Source organism: Haliaeetus leucocephalus, unplaced genomic scaffold (assembly GCF_000737465.1).
Source record: "Haliaeetus leucocephalus isolate CR32 unplaced genomic scaffold, Haliaeetus_leucocephalus-4.0 Scaffold536, whole genome shotgun sequence".
Taxonomy (NCBI): Eukaryota; Metazoa; Chordata; class Aves; order Accipitriformes; family Accipitridae; genus Haliaeetus; species Haliaeetus leucocephalus.
In genome coordinates this window covers 7,151,243-7,172,309 of record NW_010972972.1, presented here as the reverse complement: position 1 = coordinate 7,172,309, position 21,067 = coordinate 7,151,243, and the positions used below count along the sequence as shown (strand labels likewise).

Here is a 21,067-nt window from a genome sequence, read left to right as displayed (position 1 = left end):
TCCAGCTTTTCATCCACCCGTAGCCCTAAGTCCTTCTCTGCAGGGCTGCTCTCCATCCCCTCATCCCCCAACCTGTATGGATACCGGGGATTACCCCCAACCAGGTATCAAACCCCCCAGCCTGTCCCAGGGTGACCCTTGGCAGGGACTGGAGCAGCCCATGGGGTGACCTGTGCCTGCCTGGCTGCTGTCCCGTAGGTAAGAGGCAAAGAGGAGGGGAGGAACCAGATTAAAAGCCATCCCTGTCTTTGCCTCTGGTCCCCAGAGAGTCCCCAGGCTGCAGGGCACAGCAAACCGCGCAACCCTGTCCTCAGCATGGAGATCCTGCCCCACGGATCCCTCCCTGCCCCGCACCCAGGGGCCGCTCACTTTCGTCATGGTGATGTTGATGGTGGTGCGGCGCCGGGCCGAGCGGGTCTTGCACCCAGAGTCAAGCGAGAGGTCGCCCAGGGAGCCGGCGCTGCTCTCCAGCTGGGACTGCGTGCGGCTGGGGATGGGGGTGAAGTAGAGGCTCTCCAGGGACTCCACCTTGCGCGGCAGCCGCCGGGACACCGGCGACTCTTCGCTGCCTGGCGGCACTGCCGAGGCCTCCGACTGCGAGCGGCCAGGCTTCCTACAAAGACGGGGCACGAGGGCAGCGCTGACCGGCTTACCGGGCCATCGGGGAACAGAGAGGACCGGGGACACCGGGGTTTTGTGGCGCTGATGGCAGGACGGGCTGCGCCGAGCTGTGGCATGTCGGTACCTGGTGGAGTTGAGCGGCTGCGCTTCGTCGAGGCTGAGGTCGAGGCTGTCGGCGCTGAGATCGGCAGGGTTCTGGCGGAAAGTCTCCCGGCCCTTCAGCGTGTCCGTTGCCACCTGGAACTTGCCGAGCTCCCGTAGCTGCCGATCGGCAAACTCCACCTGGGTGGGAAGCAGGGAGGGTTGGATCCTCCAAGCGAGCCGGCAACGGAGGCAAGGAGGAGGATGAGGAGAAGGAGGGTGAAGCCCTGCTGCACCGTGCCCACCTGAGCCTCCAGGCTGCGGACCTGGCTGGTGAGGTTCCTGCAGCTCAGCTCCGACTCCTTGGCCTGCAGGATGCTCTGCTGCAGCTCCTTGGCCAACCTCTCCGATTCGTTCCGGAGCTCCGTGTTCTCCTTCTGCAGCTGCTCCATGGCCTTCAGCTTCTCCGTCAGGTCCTGGTTCTGCTGCTTCTTTGCGTCATAGTAAGTTTTTGCCTTCTCCATCTAGGACGTCAAGGAGAGAAAACCCGTCGAGCTTCCCCGCAGCGTGCTGCCCAGGGAGACGGGGACGGCGGGGCTGTGCCAGCCCCTGGCATACCTGGCCCTTGTAGTGCTCGGCTGCCTGCTCCTTCTGGGCGAGCTGCGCCTGCAGCTCTGCCACCTTCTCCTGCTGACGGGTGGTCTCTGCCTGCAGCTCCCCTTCCAGCACCTGCGGGCAGGGAAGAGACCGGCTCAGAGGCACCCTGCACCCCCACCTTGCCCGACCGAGACCCCAGGGCAGCCACCAACAGCTCCAGGGCTGTCCAAGAGCTCAGCCCCCAGGTTTTTGGTCCCTGTTTACCTTAACTCTCTGCTGCTGGGTTCGGGTGGTCTTCTCATGCTGGGTCAGCTTTTTATTCAGCTCCTCCACCTGGAAGAGCATGGCTCAGTGAGACCAGCTCCAGGCACAACACTCCCGTCTACAACCCTCCTGTGGAGAACCACGTCCCTCCTCTCTGGCCAGCGCCAGGGGCAGGACCAGGAGGAGGTTTCCTGGCCCGGGGGGGTTGTTCAGCAGTGCCCACTGCCAAGGAAGCTCCAGGCTGTGCTCCCCAGCGAGCAGCACAGCCAACCACCTCACGTTAGTCTCTGCAGGGAGGAGGTTTGTGCTACCCAAGCGTAAGGAGCAGCTGGAAGCGGAGCCGAGACCCCTTTAGGCGGGCGGGCGAGGGAAGATGGTGCAGTTACGCAGTGCCCTGTCTCCGGAGCAGGCATTACTGCTGCCAGCTGTTTGTTTTCGGGGTAAGAGCAGGATGCCCAGCCTGCCACGGGCATCCTCCATGCCAAACCTCAAGCCACGCAGCTTGAGGGGGGCCCATGCCCGCTTTGGGGGGAGAAGCATCCCATCCCCAAGGGGATGCTGCTGCGGTTTGAGAGTGGAGGGTGGCTGCTTGCAGCTCGCTCAGCGTGCCTGCGGGACGTGACACCATGGAAGGGCCGAGGACCAAGGAACCCCATGAGGACCCCAGCCACGGCAGGAGCCCCAGGCGTGGGCAGGCGGCTCGTAAATCCTTCGGCAGCAAGTGCGCTCACTGCCCGGGTGCCTGCGAGCTGCGGTCCCACGGGTCGGCTGTCACTCTCAGCAAGGGGAGATGGCTGCCAGACCCCGGCTGCTGCAAGCTCCTGCCCGGCCTGACTGGGCTCTCCCTGCTCCAGGGGACACTCAGTGGAGACCCCAGCCCCACCAGTCACAGCCATGAGGCCTCTGTGGGGTCCCTGAGCAGCTCAGACTGGGACTGGAAGGGGCAAACTAAGCTGGGCAGGGAAACGGGGCTTTTCCAGTTTCATTTCCCAAGTGCCAACCCACACCACGACTGTGATTGATGCTGCTGCAAAGCATCCCACCTCTGGCCACATCTGGACTGCACAGCCCTCTCCTCCAGGCACCAGCCGTTCCTGCCAGCTGGGCAAGGAGCTGAACCTCAGTTAAAGAGGGTGGGGAAAAAGGGATGGACAGAAGGAATGGGGTATCCCAGCTCCCCCCAAATCCCCTCTCTCTGAGGACAAGGTGTCACAGGAGGTCCTGTGTCAAGGAGCCCTAGATGCTCTCGGCAGCCGGTCACTGCCAGCGTGCTGCCCGCAGCGTGCCCCAGAGCCACACTGGGAAGGCGAGAGCGAGAAGCCGTGCCGAGCCACAGGCACCACTGAGTGGGCAGGCAGCAGGATTGGACCCCCGTTCCTACTCCATGGAGGCAAAGGCGCAAGCGCAAAGACCCGGAATCAAGCACCCCATGGCTGGGTCCCCACCACAAACAGTTCACGAGAGAAGGTGGCTCCGGTGGGAAGCGGCAGCAGCTAGGGCCATGCACTGTCACCTTTTAAGCAGCCAGCACTTCGCATGCGTTACCTGCTTAGCTTGTTCTTTCCGAAACACTTCTAGCTGCTCCACCTGCGAGCACAAAAGGCAGAAGTGAATACGCAGCCGGCACAGACTGGGCTGCCTTTCCCAGGAACGCCCGTCCCCTTCACACCCGAGCATCACTTGGGGAGCGCGTCCCAGACCCCCAACTCCTGGGCTGAGCAGGAGGATGAGGATTCAGGGGTGCGCAGGAGACCAAATGCGCCCCTTTTCCCAGGGGGCTCCCCCCCACCTGCAGCCCGCCCGGCAGGGAGGTCGCAGGAACCCCTACCTGAGCCGTCAGCCTCTGCCTCTCCTCCAGCAGCTTCCTCCTCTCTTCCAGCGCCGCTGCCTTGCTGCTCTCGTACTCGTTACTCATCGCCTCCAGCTTCCGCACCGCCTCCTCCGCCTCCCGCCGACTGCCGGCCACCAGCTCCTCCGACGCCGACCGCAGCCGCTCCAGCTCCCGCGCGTGCCGCTCCACGGCCTGGCCGAGCTCTGCCTCGAGCCGCTGCTGCCCGCGGCTCCGGCTCTCGCCGAGCCCACGGTTCTCCTCGGCCAGCCGAGCGTTGGCCTGCTGCAGCCCCGCCAGCCGCGCCGCCTGCTCCGCCGTCTCCGCCTGCAGCCGCTGGATGGCCCGATCCTGCTCTGCCGACCGCTCCCGCAGGGAGGGCACCTCGGCCGCTTCCAGCTTGGCGCGCGCCAGCTCTGCTTGCAAAGCGGCCAGGGCTTTCGCCCTCTGCTCCAGGTCCTGGCGGTGCTGGCTCTCCAGGGAGGCACGCTCGGCCTGAAGCTGCTGGCAAAGGTGTTTCAGCGCCGGCAGCTCCCCGGCGAGCGCCTGGGCACTGCCGAGCTCCTGCTGCAAGGCGGCGAGGAGCTGCTCCTTCTGGAGGCACTTGTCTTGGCAGACCTTCACCTCCTGACGCAGCTCGTCCTCCCGCTCGCTCTGGCAATGGCGGTCCCTCTTCAGGGCCTCGATGGCCAACCGCTGCTTCTCCATCTCCTCCTGGCACCGCTGCACCTCCACCTTCATGAGCGAGCACCTCTCGGCCGCCCGGGAGGCGGCGGTGGCCATCTCCGTCTGCAGCACCCGCAGCCTCTCCTCCAGCTTCTTGCTCTTCTCCGACTCGGCGACGATCAGGCGCTTCAGCTCTTTGCTCTCCCCCTCCTTCTCCGTCACCTGCCGATGGAGGATGGAGACCTCGTGCTCCAGGCTGCCGATCAGGCTGTTCTTCCTCTCCATCTCCTGGACGCACTGGGACACTTGCTCCTTCCAGCTCTCCTCCGACCGGCCCTTCTCCTGCGCCGCGGAGCGGAGGGACGCCAGCTCCTTCTCGGCAGCGGTGATGGCAGTTTTGCTCTGGATCAGCTCCCTGCCCTTCTCCTGCAGCTCCTTCCGCAGGGCCTCCACGGTGCTGTTGTGCAGAGCCTGCGCCGACCTCGAGGCCTCCAGCAACTTTTGCAGCTCCGACGCCTTCTCCTTCTGCTGGGCCGCTTCCCTCCTCAAGGCCTCCAGCTCCGCTTGCTCCGCTATCGCCGCCTCGGCCGCCGCTCGCTCCAGGGTGGCCATAGCCTCCTGCTGCTCCCTGCACTTCTGCTCCAGCTCCTCCACTTGCAAACGAAGTGCCTGGGTCTCCTTCAGCTTCTCCTGGTAAAGGTCTTGGCTCGAGCCGGATTCCTGGTCCCTGTGACGGGTCTTCTCTTCCAAGCTTTTGAGGGACATCTCCTTTGAGCAGGTGGCCTTGACGCTGTCCCCCTCCGCATCCCTGCTCCGGGTGGCCTCCGAGAAGCCCTGCAGCTCGTTGTCCGCCATGGGCGCCCGCTCCTTGGCCGCCTCTGCCGAGGCGAGCTCTCCTTTCAGCTTGCTGACCGTCTTCTGCAGGTCCCTCAACTCCTCGCCCCGCAAGACGTTTTTCCGGCGGAGCTCATCCAGCTCCCCCTCCTTCTCTTCCATCAGCTCCCGGGACCGGGCCAGCTCCTCCCGGTGCACCGACCGCTCCACCCTCTGCTCGTTGAGGGAGTTTTGCAGCTGCACCTCCAGCTCTGCTTTGCGGGCTCGCTCAGCAGCGCAGTCCGCCTTGGCCCGTTCCACCTCCTGCCGCAGGCATTCGGCTTCCTCCTCCCGGTGCGCCAGGTCCCGACGGTGCTCCCGCAGCATCTCCTCCAGCCTGGTGCCCAGCACGGTCAACTCTCCAGACAGTTTCTTCACCTCCGCCTCCAGCTCCAGCTCCCGCTGCCTGCCGGCAGCAGCCACCCGGGACAGCTCTGCCTCCGTGCTCCGCAGCCGCTCCACGGCAGCTTCCAGCTCCTTGGATTTGAGCTTCTCCTGGGAGAGCTGCTGGGAGACCCCCTCCAGCGCCTCGGCAGCTCTCCGGGCATCTGCCTCCAGCCCGGCCACACGCTGGGCTGTGGCTTGCTCCGTGACGGCTATCTTCTCCCGCAGGGAGGAGACCTCGGCCCTCAGCTTCTGCTCCTCGCCCTCCTTCTCCTTCGCCCGCGCCCGGGCACTGGACAGGTCGGCCTGGAGGACAGCCAGCCTCTCCTGGTGCTCGGCAGCCAGGCGCTCTGCCCGGGCCTCCAGAGCGGCTGCCTTCTCCTGCTCAGCCTGCAGCCGCTGGCAGGTCCGGCCGTGCTCCCGGCTCAGCGCCCGCATCTCCTCCTCCAGCCGCCCGCGCTCTCCATCTTCCGCTTTGGCAGCAGGCGAGGCTCCCGTTGGCTTCTCCCGGCTCTCCTCCAGCACCCGGCGCTTGGTAGGCTCCTCGCCCCGCTCCTGCAGAGATGGTTCCCGGCCCTGTGCCAGCTGCTGCCTCTCCGCCTCCAGCTCGGCGATCCTGGCCAGGCTGCCCTCCAGGCTCTCGGCCGCCCGCCTCTTCTCGTCCTCCAGGATGCCCTCGGTGTTCCGCAGGGATTCCTCCAAGAAGAGCAGCCGCTCCTGCAGGCGCGTGTTCTCCCGGGCCAGCCTCTCCCTCTCGGCCAGCCTCTGCTGGCTCTCCTTCAGCCTGCCCTCCAGCTCCCGCAGCTGGGCTTTCAGCCCCTCCGCTGCTCCCTGCTGCCGCTGGGCGCCGAGCTCGAGGATCCTGGCTTCCAGCTCACCGACCTTGCGGCTCAGCTCAGCCTTCTCTTCCTGGCTGGCATCCTGAGCCTGCGCCATGGCCTGCAGCTGGCTGCTCAGGGACGCGTTGGCCTCCTGCAGGTGCTGGAGCTGCTGCAGGGCAGAGTCCCTCTCCTGCAGGGTCTTCTCGTGCTGGGCACTGAGGGCAGCCAGCCGCCCGGCCTCCCCCTCACTCCTTGCCTCTGCCTCGGCCCCCTGGCCCTGCAGCGGGGTGCCCTGGGGCTCGCCAGCCTCTCGTGCCCGCAGATCCTGCTCCAGCCTCTCCCTGGCCCGGTGGCTCTCAGAGAGAGAGTTCTGGAGGCCAGCGACGAGGCTGCCCAGCTGTTGCTTCTCCTCTTCAAAGCGGCCGCGTTCGGACTGCAGGGCTGCCTCCCGCAGCTGCTTCTCCTCCTCCAGCCGCAGGACGGTGGCCTGGAGCTCGGCCCCTTTAGCGGCAAGGCTGGATACCTCCTGCTTCAGCTCTTCCAGCTGGCAGAGAGAAGCGGGGATGGGGGGGAACAAAACACAGACACCCCCAGGCGTTACTCAAGCTGCATCCAACACTCTCACCAGAGACCCACACACTGCATCCCAGCAGGAGCTGCCCAGCACCTGCCTTCCCTCCCAGCAAACCCGGTGCGCCCCAGCACAACCCGCTTTCCCCTTAGCCTTGTGCCACTCTGCTCTCTCGGACCAAATGCCTTTTCTCACTATGCCGGAGCCTCTCCCTCCACAACCAACCTGTGCTACAGGAGGCTGGGGGAGCCAGCAGCTACGTGGGAGTGGTATTCCCAAATTTGGCACAAAAGGGGCTCCCACAGAGTGCTCAGCCCCACAATCCCCACCCAACAGCAGAAAGCAGCCGGCTCTGCCCCACACAGCTTTGCCGTGCATCCCCCCAGCACCTGCTGCTCTCCCCAGCTAGAGGAGTTTTCCATCCAAGCACTGCCTGCCCTCGCTGCAGGAGCCAGAGGCTCACTCGAGACACAGCCATACCTTTAGGATGTCCCCCATGACCTCTCCCTTCTCCTGGGCACTGCAGTCCCCCAGCTTGGCCAGCTGGTCCTCCAGCAGAGAAATCTTCCCCTGGAGAATCTCGATCTTCTCTTCCGAGCATTTCTGGGGACAGAGACGCGAGTCTAAGCATGACGCGAGGCGAGGGAACCAAGCGAGGGGCAGTGCAGTCACCCAGCTTTAATCGACGCCAAGCTTTCCGGCAGCTTTGTCTCAGCAGGCTCAGGGCTTCTCTCCTCGCTGCAAGGACAGCAGCCTGTCCCACCATGGAGAACCCTTCCTAGGAGCAGGGAGAGACTCCCCACGGGAGCCGGCTGTTGCACAGCCTCTCCCTGTGTGCCGGCGTAGATGGGCAGGAGGCTCCTGCCCACTCCACCCTGCCTGCAGCCGTCAGGGCATGAGCCAGCCTCAGGAGACATCCCCCAGCCGGGGGGACTACGGGTGCAGCAGAGCAGGGGGCACCCACTGCCCAGGTGGGACCCCGGGGCCCCCTCACCTTCTCCTGCAGGGCAGCACGCAGCTCGCTCTCCAGCTGTCCCTGCTTTTCCTGCGACTGCGCCAGGGCTGCGTTGTGCTCCTCCGAGAGCTCGTTCAGGGCTTCCTGCAGCTGGACCAAGTGGCTGGCAATCTCCCGCAGCTGTGGAGGGAAAAATCCCCCATCCCAGCGGAGGGTCAGAGAGTGCCCACGCTGCCCAGGGCTTGGCTCAGCTCCCCTCTCCCGAGCGCTGGGCACCGCAACATCCACAGACGTCCCAGGTCCTGGGTGCCCATGCCCTGCACCTGCAGCACTGCATGCAGGCAACTCTACCCGGCCGCTATTTCCTCCACCACGGTTCCCCTTTGGATCAGGATCTGGAGCCCAAAGCAGGCTTGGTCACAGGGTCAAGGTCACACAAGGCCAGTGGCAGAGCCATAAGCAGCCCAGCAGCCGTCACTGTCATCAAATCCTTCCCCCCTGGGCCCCAACACAAACAACTCGGCTGTGGGGACATGGAGAGGACACAGTGCCCCGTACCTTGAAGGAAAGATCCCCGTTCTCCTCGGAGAGCTGGTTGATTTTTCGGTCCATCTGTCCTTTTTCAGTCTTGAGGTCCTGGCACTGCTTGAGGGCCTCGTGCAAGCGCACCATCAGGCTGCGGGAGAGGAGGTCGTTATGCTGCGGCTTAGCAGGGCACAAACAAGGCAGGTGAGGACATTGCTGGGGACAGATGCTGCTGGATTTTGCTGAGAAAGCTAAGGTACCAAAGTATCTCTGTGCCGTGGTGAGAAACTACCACAAATTCAGCTCTAAACTGGGTCCCAATACATCACAAAGTGGAGCAGGGATAAGCGGTGTTTGTGCTTTGCATGAGCACAACCGCTCAGAACCGAGGGCAGAGGCAGCTGCAGGACTCCAGCCACCCCTCTGCAAAGTGAAATAAGTGAGGAAAGGACAAAAAAGGCACAGCACCTGCCAGTGGAGGCTGGGCGTCCTTCCCAAGTAAATATGTCACTGCACAGGGACAGGGCAAAGACTGGGACACAGCATGGCAGGCAACGGAATTCAAGTGCGTGACGCAGCCCAGTTCAGATCCGATCAAATTGGATCAAACTGGAGGGCTAGCAGCTGGAGAAGGGGCTGGGGTCGGGAGCTGCAATATCACCCTGACAGCTTTCAGTGACACAGAGTCTATCCCAGGCAGGCAAGACCCACGCAGGCAGCATACCCTTTTCCCACAACAGGGATGGCAGTTCCCATGCTGGCTTTAGGGTAAGGAGCAGGCTGTCAGAACACACTGCATTGTTTGGGACTGGCTCCCTGCCTGCTGCGATAAAAACGGGCTACGAGCCATAATCGCCCCAACCATGAGGTGCAGCGTGCTGGCTGGCACAACCGTGTCCTGGGCTGCATGAAAAGCAGTGCGGCCAGCAGGTCAAGGGAGGGGATTCTGCCCCTCTGCTCTGCTGAGACCCCCGCCAGAGCACTGCATCCAGCTCTGGGGTCGTCAGCACAGGAGAGACTTGGACCTGTTGTAGTGGGTCCAGAGGAGGGACAGAAAAACAATCAGGGGGCTGGAACACCTCTCCTGTGAGGACAGGCTGAGGGAGTTGGGATTGTTCAGCCTGGAGAAGAGAAGGCTCCAGGGAGACCTTATAGCAGCCTTCCAGTACTTAAAGGAGGCTTATAAGAAAGATGGGGACAGACTTCTTAGCAGGGCCTGTAGCAATAGGACAAGGGGTAATGGTTTTAAGCTAAAGGAGAGTAGATTCAGACTAAATATAAGGAAGAAATGTTTTAAGCTGAGGGTGGTGAAACACTGGCCCAGGTTGCCCAGAGAGGTGGTCGATGCCCCATCCCTGGGAACATTCAAGGTCAGGTTGGATGGGGCTCTGAGCAACCTGATCTGGTTGAAGATGTCCCTGCCCATGGCAGGGGGGTTGGACTAGATGACTGTGAAAGGTGCCTTCCAACCCAAACTATTCTACGATTCTGTGACTGCCGAAGCCATCTCCTCCTCGGGGTGCAGCTGCAGAGGAGGTAGCAGAGAACAAGAGGAGGTTTGCCCTCATCCCTGTTTAGTGCGTTGCTGGGAAAGAGACAAACAACACGGAGTCCAGGGATGTGGGAGTGACAAGGACCAGCCTAGCAGGAGGGAGCGGACGTCCCTGGAGGATTACCTCTCATTCTTCTCCCTCAGCTCCTCCATTTCCTTGGGCTCCAGCTGGTCTGCAGCTTGCTTCTCGTTGAGCAGAGCCAAGCGATCAATCCGCTGCTGCATCATTGTGATCTGAGCCTCTGAGGAAGGAGCGAGAAAGGGCCCGTTACCATCTTTTTATGTCACTTGAACCCCCCCAACAGCAGAGTGGAGGATGCCTGTCCTTCTCCCAAGCTGGTGAGGAGCCACTGCACAGAAACCCTTTGCAGCACAAGACAGAAGAGCCAGGCTGTGAGCACTGCTGCTCAGCATGGGTGTTGCTTCAGTCATGGCTTCTGTTGCCCAGGATATGTAAGGGAATACAAGAGGGAAGAAGGAACCTGCAGTCTCCACATGCGCCTGGGGAAATCCCCAGTGCAGAGAGTGTTTTAGATGTGGATGCCGAGACTCCTACGCCTGCCAGCCTGCTCCAAATCATTTGGCAGGGGGACAACCAGCCATCTCCAAGAGGTGCTCAGAGTTGTTACAACAGCATCAGAGCTGTCTTGGCTCCCATCAGCAAGGCTTTCTGCATCACCCTTTGTTCCAGACTAACAGGCAAGGGTCCCCTTGGCCCACTATGGAGCAAGGCACAGCAAACCCCAAGCTACCCTGTCTGCTCTGGGAAGCAGAAAAGCTCCAAAGCCACAAGCTGTGCTCACCTGGGGTCTGGCAGGATAGACTGTGCATGAGCACAGTCATGGTGGGGTCAAAGCTGTAACAGAGTCACAGAAACCAGGAGAGGTGCCAGCCCTCGAGAGCCCTCCCCACGCCCCAGGACATCCCACTAGCGACTGACCCTTCTCTGTGATGAGCTTGCGATTCTCTGCCAGCTCCACCTCCAGCTCATCCCGGTTCTCTCTCTCAACAGCCAGCTGCTTCTTCAGCCGTCGCAGCTGAAACTGGGGGGTCTGCATGACATCCCCCATGGGCGAGGATGGAGAGCCAGAGAGCGTGCTGCAGAGAGGCACACCACATAACTCAGTCATCCAGAGCCAATAGCGGGGCACAGTCCCTCCCCGCGCAGCCAGACCCGCTCTGGTTCCCCCATCTCAGAGGCAGGTTCAGAGCAATAACTCTGATCCTCGTCGCCTGAGCAGAAAGGCCACTCTCCTCATCTCAATTACAGTAACACCAGCCTCTAAATGTCTGCCATGCACATACAAAACCAGTTCCAGGGCAAAGCATCCATCTCACTTCCCACCATAGCTGGAGCCCCACCACAGAGCATTCACAGCTTGCTAGAGAGAAACTCCTTTAGCACATCCAGCAGCGACACAAGCCTGGTCCTCCCAAACCCACCCCAGGGCAGGAGAGGGCCACAAGCTGCTCTGGGAAGTGTCTGTGCTCATTAGGCTGAAACGAGCAAGGCAAAGAGGAGTTAATTACAGCCTGACCTCACCCCACCACCGTACATCCCCATATCAAGCCTGAGGAGTTTGCAACAGGACAGCACCGCGGCAGAAAGGGGGTCTCTGTCAAGTCAGCATGCACCCTGGCTACATCTCTGGGTCCCAGCAGCTGTCTTGTCCGTTCCCCCCCCCTTCCCTCACCCCCCCAGCAGCCAAGAGGCTGGGGACATACTTGTTGGTGCCGGAGGAGGAGGACGAGGAGGAAGAGGAGGAGGAGGCAATCTTCTGCAGTTCCAGGAAACGCACCTCTCGCTTGTGCGGGAGGGAGAGCAGCGGGGAGTGCTCCTCAGAGCTGCTGCTGGATGCGCTGGACGAGGATGGCGGTGCTGGAAATCACAAGGGAGAAGCAAGTTGTGATCTTCACGTTAATACCAGAAGGGAGGGTTTAGCAGCTGAAATCCCAGGTGCGCAGGGACCACAAATTCCAGCGATCAGCCCAGCCGAGAAAGCCATAAACCTGCCTTACATCCCTGTCCTGCCAGTTCCACGGTCCTGCCCTGGCACTCCACTCCCACCACAAAGCTGTGGGCATCCCACCTGCCTTGCTCCTCCAGGGAAAGCGGCATGCACCACAAAGGCTGGGATGCTGCCGAGTGGGAAGAGCCCAACAGGTATAAGGCAGCCCTACTCTTAAAGAAGAGCTTACAAGGAACCATGTCGTAGTGCTCAGTCCTGGGGTGCAGGGATCTGGATGGTGTTGCTGCTCTTATGGCTTGGCAGCTATAGCAGCACAAACGGGGAAAAAAGCCCAATGTTTTTATGCTCTAGAAAAGGCTCATCCTTGCCGGTTAGGTGCTGCTGGCATGGGAGCTGTATGGAAAGATGCCAGCAGTGCTCAGCACTCACAATATCCCACTGCTGCTCTCTGCAAGGTTATGGACTGTTTCTGTCCCACTCTGAGCTGGCACTTGGACATCACTACTGCAAACACGTTAACCTGTCAGTCTTACCAGGGCACTGCATTGGTGCCAGCTAGGAGAAAAACGTGCCCAATGCCTGCTCTGCCTGCGCAAGGCTTGGCCCATTACTCCAAGCTAGTGCCACAGCAGAGGCAGCCAGGGCCTGGCGCTCACCTTTCCTCTGCAGAAACGTCTCCAGATTCTCATTCAGGCTCTCCTCATTGTCCAGCACAAATTTGAGGATCGATGCCAGCTCAACCTGTGTCAGAGGAGCCACAGGGTCAGCAACTCTGCTGCAGCAGCTGCGGTTCGCAGGCAGAGTGGTGCCAGTCAGGCAACGACCACAGCAGGCTTGGGGCAGCGGGCAGCTCCCTGCCTGCCTGTGCCTGCACTGGCAGGTAGCCACACTCACAGTCACAAGCCTTTGATTGCCCAGAGCACTGCAGCACCCACCCCATCTTTCAAGGGCACCCAAACACGAGGGCAGGTCTCAGAGCATCCCCAAAAGGCACCTCCGCTCCCCCCCACACCCCTGGTCCGGAGGGGGAACGCAGAAGGAATTACCTGAGTCTTGTAGTCAAACTCATACCACTCCCTGGGGCTCTTGCAGCTCATGGAGGTGTGATACAGGAGCAGCACGGCCACCTGGAACGAGGCAGGTAAGCGTTACCGACCCCAGGTCGGTCACCGGCACATTGGTGCCGGCTAGGAATAAAGCGTGCCCGGCAGTTACCTTGGCCAATGCCAGTTCCTCTCCCTCCAGCAGTTTCTGTGCCGAGACCAGGTTCTCCGTGGCCGATTTGTGCTTGCAGTGCTCTGCAACGTGAAGCAGGATTCCCAGTCACGCAGGAGTCCCTGCCGCTGGGCACGCTGCCTGCCAGCCTGTGGCATGTGTCCATCCCCCGTGGTGACGCGCTTGGGCTGAGAGGCACCGTGATGCATCCCCAAGGAGAAGGGGCACAGGCGGGGAGGCACAGGGCAGGCTGGGCTCCAGAGCTGAGCCCCCAGTGCTCAGCCTCTGCCATTAACTCTGACGGGGCTTTTTTCCCCTCTCTGACAACTTGCCCCTCAGTCCCAACCTCCCCACCTCACCCTCGGCATCAGTCTGCGCCTTTTGCTCCTCCACCACCAGCCCAAACCAAGACCCATCTATGGAGGGTGGGATATAGTGTCTCCCCTTCCAAGGGAGGCCAAGCAAAAGTGCAAGAGACTTCCCGTATCTCCTCCCAGGGTTCCTGCTCAGATAAGGGTTTTCCAGCAGGATTTGAGCAGCTTGAGGCCAGCCACCGGGTGAGGAATGCTGCCCCAAAGCAGCATCACCGGAGCAGCCACCAGCACCCTGCCCTTCACCCCCTGGACTTCCTTTGCACCAAGCCCGGGCTCCAGCAAGGATTTCCATCGGGAAGCTTTCCTTCCCGCACGCTGCCACAGGGTCACAGCAGCTCTGCCTGCACCTCATGAAGCTGCTGATGCAGCGGGGGGGTCACTTGGGGGAAGGGGAAGCCTGCAGACACAAGACCAGACCCCCACAGGGGTGGGAGGCACCGAGCAGGGGCAGCCGCTTCCCCCAGCGGAGGCTCTTACTCTGCAGGAAGCCACGGATGAAGGAGATCCTCTCCGGCAGCGGCTGCTCCAGCACAGACTCCCCCTCCTCGCTCCTGTGGCTAGAAGAGTGCACGGGTTGCGTTAATGTTTTGCCGAGGGATTTAAACGAATGGTGCTTTTTTTGCAACAGAGCTTGCCGAGCGAGGGGCTGGCTCTCGGGCAACGCGACGCCAGCCTGCCCTATGCCCTCATGCCAGGGCGGGTGGTGAAGCAAAAGCCAACCACGCCATGCCCGGGAGCAGGCGCAGACGCTCCCCACAGCCCCAGCAAACATGGCTGCGTTTGGTGAGCAGACGGAGCCGGGCAGCTGGCCCCCCCGGAGCGTGTGCCGGAGCGCTGCCGACCTCCGCCGCTTCCTCCTCTGCCTGCCAGCCCCGGCATCCGGCGCGGCAGAGGGAGCCGGCGGCATCCCCGCCAGCCGGGGAGGCACCGTGGGGGCCAGGGGTCGCACATGGAACCGGGTGCTTTTCTTGCTATCGCAAAGCGTCACCATTTTGGAGACACAGGCGGACCCCGCTCCCCTCTGGGTTGCTTGCCCTGGAGCCCACGTTGGATTTTGGAGCGGGGGAGCTGAAGCTGTCTTTTGTGGCTCTTATTCGAGACCATGCTCTTCCTCAACAGCCGCCAGCTCAAACAGAGACCGTGTGCCTAAAACCTGTGCCAGCTGTGCTTGACCGGCACTGCTTTGGTACCTTCAGTTACTCCCGGGGTGCCGAAAGCAGGGACTTGGCCCTGGGAAGGGGCTGGCATGAGGATTTTCTCATCCTCACGGATTTCCCAGCCTGTCTCCTGGTGCTGCAGGGAGCTCCTCAGCTCACCTGGCTGCCGTGGCGGCCCCCCCACTTATCAAGCTATGGTCAGGCCTGTTTAGTGAGCACAGGCCGCTGGTGATCCCAGCTAATCTGAGCTGGAGCACAGACCCAGGAGATTAACCAGGTCTGACTAAATATATCCCCGGTGCAGGCGGCTCCTTCCTCCCCACCCACCACAGGCAGATCCCTGCTCCGAGCAGGCTCTTGTTACACCGTGCAGGAGGTAATTATAGCAGACAGGCTCCCACAGAGCCTCCCGCCGGAAGGGTTTGAAAGCAAAGCCGCGCTCGGCGCTGAGCGGCAGCCTCACGCCCTCCCAGTTTGCCTCACCAGCTCATTAACGACGCACAGCCGCAGCGGAGCATGCTCGGTCCTAGCTCCAATGCCCATTATGGCTTGCAGGCTTTAATCGCCCTTGCTCACATGCAATGAATGCAGCTCCTGATGGAGGCTTTTCTTCAGCCCCTGCCCAGCCACCCCGGCTCCCGGGACAGAGCAAACAGACTCCATCCTGCCCGTATCATACTCGGAAGCAGCCTGATGTCCCCAGAGAACAGGAGCGCTTCATGGGGTGGGAGCTGTCATTCTTTAAGCTGCTTTACAGACCCAAGGCTTCCTCAGGATCCCGAGGCTGCGGCTCAGGAAAACTTGCTGGGCTGTTTCCTCACCCGAGCAGCATTTATGGAAATAAAGCATCTCCCACGCAGCTCCAGGAGCCCCCGCACTGCTGGTATCAGCCCTCTGCTCTTTGCTTCGACACCAGGAGTAAGCCCAGACATCAGTGCCAGATGTGATAGCAAGCCTCAAATGACAGAAACTCTGGCCAAAATCCTACCTGGGCAGCTCCACAGGCAGACCCTGGCCACACAATGGGCAGCCCCTGCCTGCAGAGCAGGCAGTGGAGCAGACCCTCTCCCAGCTACCCCAAGTAGGTTTGTTCTCGAGCCTGAGCTGCAGGCAGAGCCCTGGTACTTCATCTACGTACGGAGGCTTCCAAGGAAAGCAGCCGAAAAGGTTCATCGTCCCACACGCAGTGGGTTTACATGCAAAGGAGCCACAGTGTGAAGACACAAGCCCTGCGTTTCATTGCAGCAGGTTTCAGAGCACACCCGGCGGCAAGTGCTGCTTACGCAGGTGCTGTTGCTTTACCGGAGCCTCACATGGAGGAGCCAGAGATCCAGCATCAGGTCTGCCAGGACCCCCGCTCCCACCCTGCCCAGAGAGGGACCATGCTTGCAGCTGGAGGAGACTCCTGGGAGCCGAGGCTGTGGCTCCGGGAGGCAGCCCAGCACGTGCTCGCTGCTGCCTTCCAGCCAGCCAGGTGCTTTGGAGAGCACATCCCGGCTCCCTGTACTCACATTTTGTTGATGATCCTGATGAAGATGCTGCAGTCCTGGAGCTGTGACAGATCATCGAGGGGATCAGGACAAACTTTTGTGCTGTTCACCTAGAAATGGGGTGAGATGGTCAGAAGGCAGAAGCCAACACCATGCCATGCTGTGCCACCCACCACCTCCCAGTCCTGGCAGGGGACAGCAAGACCGGTCTGGGTGTGAGAGCAAAGCCAGCCCTTCCGACCACCCCTGCCCTGTCCAGGCAAAAGCTGAATGCAATCCCCACGGCTCCACAGCCAGACAGGCCGGCATGGGTCTCGATTATCACACTGCGATGCTTCGCTCGGACATGGCACTGCTTCGTGAGGCAGATCCAACAGCCCCTTTATGGTCCAGCTGCTGCTCACTTCCCAAGCCTGCTGCCTGCTCCAGGCTCGGCTCTGGATCCCAGGCAGTTTCCACAGCCAGACCAAGCTGTTCCGGCATTTCTGGTTACTCAACAGGAACAGTGAGCAAGGCTTCTCCTGCAAACACCCACCTGCCCAGGAATGGCAGGGACTCAGCCGCCCCAGGACCTGCCCCAGCCACAATCCATCCCTTGACCGGCCCCGGCATCGTGCCCCCAAGGAGCTGCCGGTGCCGGCAGCAGCTGGGACCCACCCCAGCAGCATGTCCCACCTACGGAGCAAGCTACGGCAGAGGAGAGGGAGGGAGGCTTTACCCAAGTGAGGAGAGCCGCAGCTCTCGCGCTGTGAAGAGGCATCTTTGCGAGGCTGCCAGGTGACTGCCCGGACCTAGGAATGCCAACAAAGGGGGAAAAAAAAAAGGCAATTAAGGCCAAACACAGTAATTACATTAATATACAGCTTGCACACAGCACCAGGCATTCATGTCTGTCAAGGGAGGATCTGCCCACTGTGCCTGGCCGGCTGTGGGTTGTAGGGAGGTGAGCAGCCAACATCCTCCTGCTTTTCAGCAGGCACTGAGCGGGGAGCAGCATTGCCGAGCAGCAGCCAGGTCCTCTCCCACAGCCCCCCAGGATTTACCCCCGGAGATCAGGATCCTGACGAACAAGGCTCAAGGGAAAACCGCTGCTCAGGCTCCTTGTAGCCAGCACCTCCTGCTGTGCCTCCTTACCTCCCCCTCACTCCCAAACTTCTCTGAAATTTTTTTTAAGAGAAATTTAAAGGCCTGGCACCCCAGGAGCCTGCTCCGATCCCATGCCCAGGCAGGTCCCCCTCGCCACTGGTTTCAGCCCCAGTCCCCCAAGGAGGAGGGCAGCGTTCCATCAGGCCCATCTTTCAGGTCACACCATGGCGGCACAAAACAACCGGTCGTGGCTCGGGCCAGCTGGCACCGGTGGCTGCCATCACCCCGAGGGATCCTGCCCACCAGCCTCACCGTGGGGCACCACACGTGGCCGAGGCCTTCTCCATGGCTGTGCCGAACCACCGGGCTCCTCTACCTGTGGCAGGCTGGAGGCAGGGAGCCTGACCTGGGCATCCAGCGGGCTCCTGGCACAGGGGCTGGCAGCTCGTTGGCACTTGCTGCCCACCCAGGGATGGCATTCCCCCTGCCGCCAGTCACGGCTGAGAACCGGTATCACTGCCGGGAAGCCCCGGCATGCCAGGAAAATTCACCTCCCTCTAGAAAACATGAGCACCAACTTCAGAGAGAAAGGCAGCGTGGTTCAAAGCACAAAAATCTGGCATGTGTAAGGATGCCATGCCAAGAGCCACAGTGGTCCTGCGGGATGGGCAAGAGCAGGAAAAAATCCCCCAGCACTGTGCCAAGAGGCAGCCAGCCCCAGCAGGATGAAGCAGCTACGGATCACGGCATGGCCCTTGGGGAGCAGAGGAGGACTGGGGAGCAGTAGCAAACAAGCACTCAAACCGGGCAGGTCAACCGGCTCTGGCTGAGAGCGTGGTGGGAGCCATGGAGAATACAGCAGGCTGCCAGGACTTGACAGGGGGAGGGATCTCCCGCGGACCTCATGGTGGAAGGAAATTTAAAAAGAGAAAGAAAAAGGAGGGAACCCAGGCTGCTGGGTGGCCAGAGCCAGCCCTGCCTGCCCGGCAAGGGGCTGAGCTCCCACCGTGGTACTGCCCACAGCAGCTCTGGCTTCCTCCCAGCTGTGTGGCCACCAGCCCCCAAAACACTGGCAGGGTGGGAACCGGGACTCCCTGGTCACCCACCTCCCCAGCTGCCATGACCCCCAGCTGCTGGGACCCTCGGGGGCAGGCAGGCTGCCCGCTCTGCCCCCGGCCGGGCACCGCCGCAGGGGCTGGAAGGAACCTGCAAAGGTCACTTGGCCCCAAACAAGCCCGGCGAGGCAGCAGCCAAGCCGTCGGAACGCTGCCAGCTTCCCTGCCTGCTGCCGACGGTGCTAAGGAGAACCACCTGCCGGGGTGGGGAGGTGGGGGGGCCCCGAATCCGCAGCCACTCCCGGGAGCGCCCAGCACACCACAGCCACTGGCCGCAATGGCTTTGGGGGGACACGGAGCTCCCACTGCCTCCGTGAGCTCAGCTGGGAAATGCAGGTTCCTTGGCGGGACGGGTCCTCCCTCCAATTTGGCTAAAATCCCACTCCTCTGCCCCACAGCTGCAGCACACAGCCTCTCGGCACCCACCACCCCCCCAGCCCCACGGCCGGGGGTGCAGCGTGCCTGGGCCAGGATCTTTCCCCAGAAATCCACCTGAAGCCTCCGGGCAAAACATGCGTGCCAGCACTGAACATAGTCTTCTACCACGGAGGGCCACATCCCACTGAGCACACCCCACCAGGACCGAGCTGGATTTTACCGGAGCCTGTCTGCAGAAGTGCCAGTGCCCAGCTCCTGCCCTGCTCACAGCCTGGCTCATCGCCGGCAACGTCGCCTTCCCTGAGCCGTGCTCGCCAGAGACAACAACACAACCCTCCGTGGGGACACGCCGCTCACGCTACGCCTGGATCCGTGCGATGGCAGACGGGAAGCGGTTGGGGAGCCCGGTGTGTCGGCACAAAGCACGGCAGCAGCCATGAACGCTTTCCAACCACATATCCGGGGAGCGGAGCTGCAGGGGGGGGTCAGTGGGTACGGGGCCGGTGGGGAAAGGGGGGGGGACACAAGCCCTGGCAGCGGTGCCGGCCACAGCGGCATTGTCCTTCGCCTCCTTCCCCCAGCGCCCGCTCCGGTCAAAACACGGCGTTACGCAAGCCTGCGCCTCCAGAGCTCCCGAAGCGCCAACCTGCCAGAGGGACGCGCCCGCGGCCCCCCCAGCTATCCCGGGGCAGGGGGTCCCGCTGCAAGAAGAGCCTAGCAGCTCACCCAGGCAGGGTGGGCGACCCACGGCAGCCCCCTCCCCGGTCCAAGGCCGGCGTGGGGAGGAAGCGGTGAAAGGCGGCGGGGGGGGTGTCACAGCCGCCACCCCGGAGCCTGAGCTCCCGGATGTTGGCGAACCCAACTGGGCCGCCCGCGTTCCGACGCGAGTCAGGGATTCGCACCTTGGGGGCTCGCGAGGCGCCGGGGAGGGAACCACACGCTGCAGTGAGGCGGTGGGGTTGGGAGACGGTAAGCTTTGCCTCCCCCGCCTCCCTCCTCCTCCTCCTCCTCCTCCTCCTCCCTGGCCCTCTTGAAAACAAACAAGGAAGACGGATAAAGTCTTTGTTCGGGCCTTACCGGGGGCGCGCAGCAGCCGCTGTCGGCGCGCGGGGTTTAATCCGCCATGAGCGCTGGCAGCCGGGGAGGGCCAGAGAGCCAGCGGCCACGCACAAAAGAAAAGTTGTTGGGCTTCTCTTCAGCAGGGCTGGCAGGCGACGGTTCCCCTTCCTGGCCCTGGGCCACCCCACGTCACCGCGCCGAGGCCGCGCTCGTTAAAGGCGCACGGCACAGAAAGCTGCTGCCGCTGCTGCTGGTGCGGCCGTAGGGAAGCGACAATGTCTGACCCCGGCCATGGGTACGCTCGCTGCCGTCACCCTGGGTGACAGAGGGCTGGCAGGGCTGGCACAGACCCATTCCTGGCCCCAGCATGACGGCAGCACCGGCAGCGTTGGCTGCTGGTGGGGAGTGGGGGGGGCTCAGTGGGAAAAGGCACTGGGGGGTCCCCGCTGCCAGCCCCCATCTGCCGCTAACCCAGCTGGAGCCATGTGCCGACTGGATCCCGAAAAATTCCCCCTTGACACCCCCCCCCCCAGCAGCCCCGGATTTGACGGGGACCGGAGCAATGCCGCAACCCACTGCTGGCAGAGATGCCAGCAAAGGCAGCTGGCTGAGGCGGCTGCGGGACCCCTGCCTTCCATGGGGAATAGCAGCTGCCAGAGCCCTGCCTGCACCCAGGGACCCAGCTGCCTCCTGGGGCTGGCAGGCAGTGGGCAGGGAAGGGACACTCGTCCCTTGCTGTTGATCCGGAGACCCTCGGGAACCATCCCTGGGGCGTTTGGGCTGCCCCGAGCATGGTGCTCACCGCACCAGCTGGGAAGGGGCAGAGGAGCATGGTGCGCCACAGAAAAAGTTCTTTTAAACCGGCCCCGGGGCAGGGGACAGCAGAAGAGCCAGCGGCGGGGACATGACTGCTGAACGCCACCAGCAAAAGCTCAGGCTTCCCAAAACAGCCGGGAACCAAAGGGAGACACCCACGAGCCTCCGAGCTCTGGCTGGGACCCCCCCCCCGGGGAGGGGATGCCGCTGAGCTTCGCCGGAGACTGATGGGAGCTGGTGGCAGGAGCTTTTCCGACTGGATCGGGAGGCAAGGAGGCGCCCGGCAAGCGGACGTCGTGCGGACAAGGTGCAGCCGGCTCGGCACACGGCGACGGGCAGTGTGAGGCGATCCTGGCAAACCGAGGCGGGACGGCAGCCGGTGGGTACCGGTGGGTACCGGCAGCCTGCGCAGGCCTTTCTCCGGCAAGGCACCTATCCGGTGCCCGGCGCTGGGCCCGGTGAGGACCTACGTCTCAGGGGTTCCTCTGCCGCGCCCCACGGACGGTGTTAAGGGCGGGGAAGGAGGGGGAGGCTCAGCCCCACCGACTGGCACAGCCAGGCCCCGGCGAGCACCGGGCCCGGGATGGCGACACCGGGGGACGGGTACCGGGGCCCAGGCCCCTGCTGTAGGCTGCGGGAAACACCGGGCCCGCTGGGGACGGACATCCC

At 62.5% G+C, this 21,067-nt stretch overlaps 1 protein-coding gene across 6 annotated transcripts in view; it reads right to left on the bottom strand.

Moving 5' to 3' along the window:
• The window catches only part of NUMA1 (nuclear mitotic apparatus protein 1), a 24,259-nt gene that overhangs the window by 3,118 nt on the left and 74 nt on the right, over nt 1-21,067 (bottom strand). Inside the window, exons 1-21 of one of the 6 annotated variants that reach the window (XM_010576678.1) lie at nt 18,744-19,224; nt 17,343-17,587; nt 16,663-16,735; nt 15,966-16,054; nt 13,775-13,854; nt 12,924-13,006; nt 12,755-12,835; nt 12,365-12,449; nt 11,464-11,617; nt 10,679-10,836; nt 9,863-9,980; nt 8,220-8,337; nt 7,701-7,841; nt 7,187-7,309; nt 3,392-6,679; nt 3,109-3,150; nt 1,564-1,632; nt 1,321-1,431; nt 1,008-1,226; nt 746-903; nt 370-613 (exon numbers count right to left, since the gene is read on the bottom strand). In XM_010576678.1, coding sequence (XP_010574980.1) covers nt 370-613; nt 746-903; nt 1,008-1,226; nt 1,321-1,431; nt 1,564-1,632; nt 3,109-3,150; nt 3,392-6,679; nt 7,187-7,309; nt 7,701-7,841; nt 8,220-8,337; nt 9,863-9,980; nt 10,679-10,836; nt 11,464-11,617; nt 12,365-12,449; nt 12,755-12,835; nt 12,924-13,006; nt 13,775-13,854; nt 15,966-16,054; nt 16,663-16,735; nt 17,343-17,509 — 5,601 coding nt within the window. In that variant the 5' untranslated portion in view covers nt 17,510-17,587; nt 18,744-19,224. Of the gene's footprint in view, nt 1-369; nt 614-745; nt 904-1,007; nt 1,227-1,320; nt 1,432-1,563; nt 1,633-3,108; nt 3,151-3,391; nt 6,680-7,186; nt 7,310-7,700; nt 7,842-8,219; nt 8,338-9,862; nt 9,981-10,678; nt 10,837-11,463; nt 11,618-12,364; nt 12,450-12,754; nt 12,836-12,923; nt 13,007-13,774; nt 13,855-15,965; nt 16,055-16,662; nt 16,736-17,342; nt 19,225-19,600; nt 19,855-21,067 lie in introns of those variants that run through there. The other 5 variants (XM_010576681.1, XM_010576677.1, XM_010576682.1 and 2 more) reach the window with 5 other exon arrangements.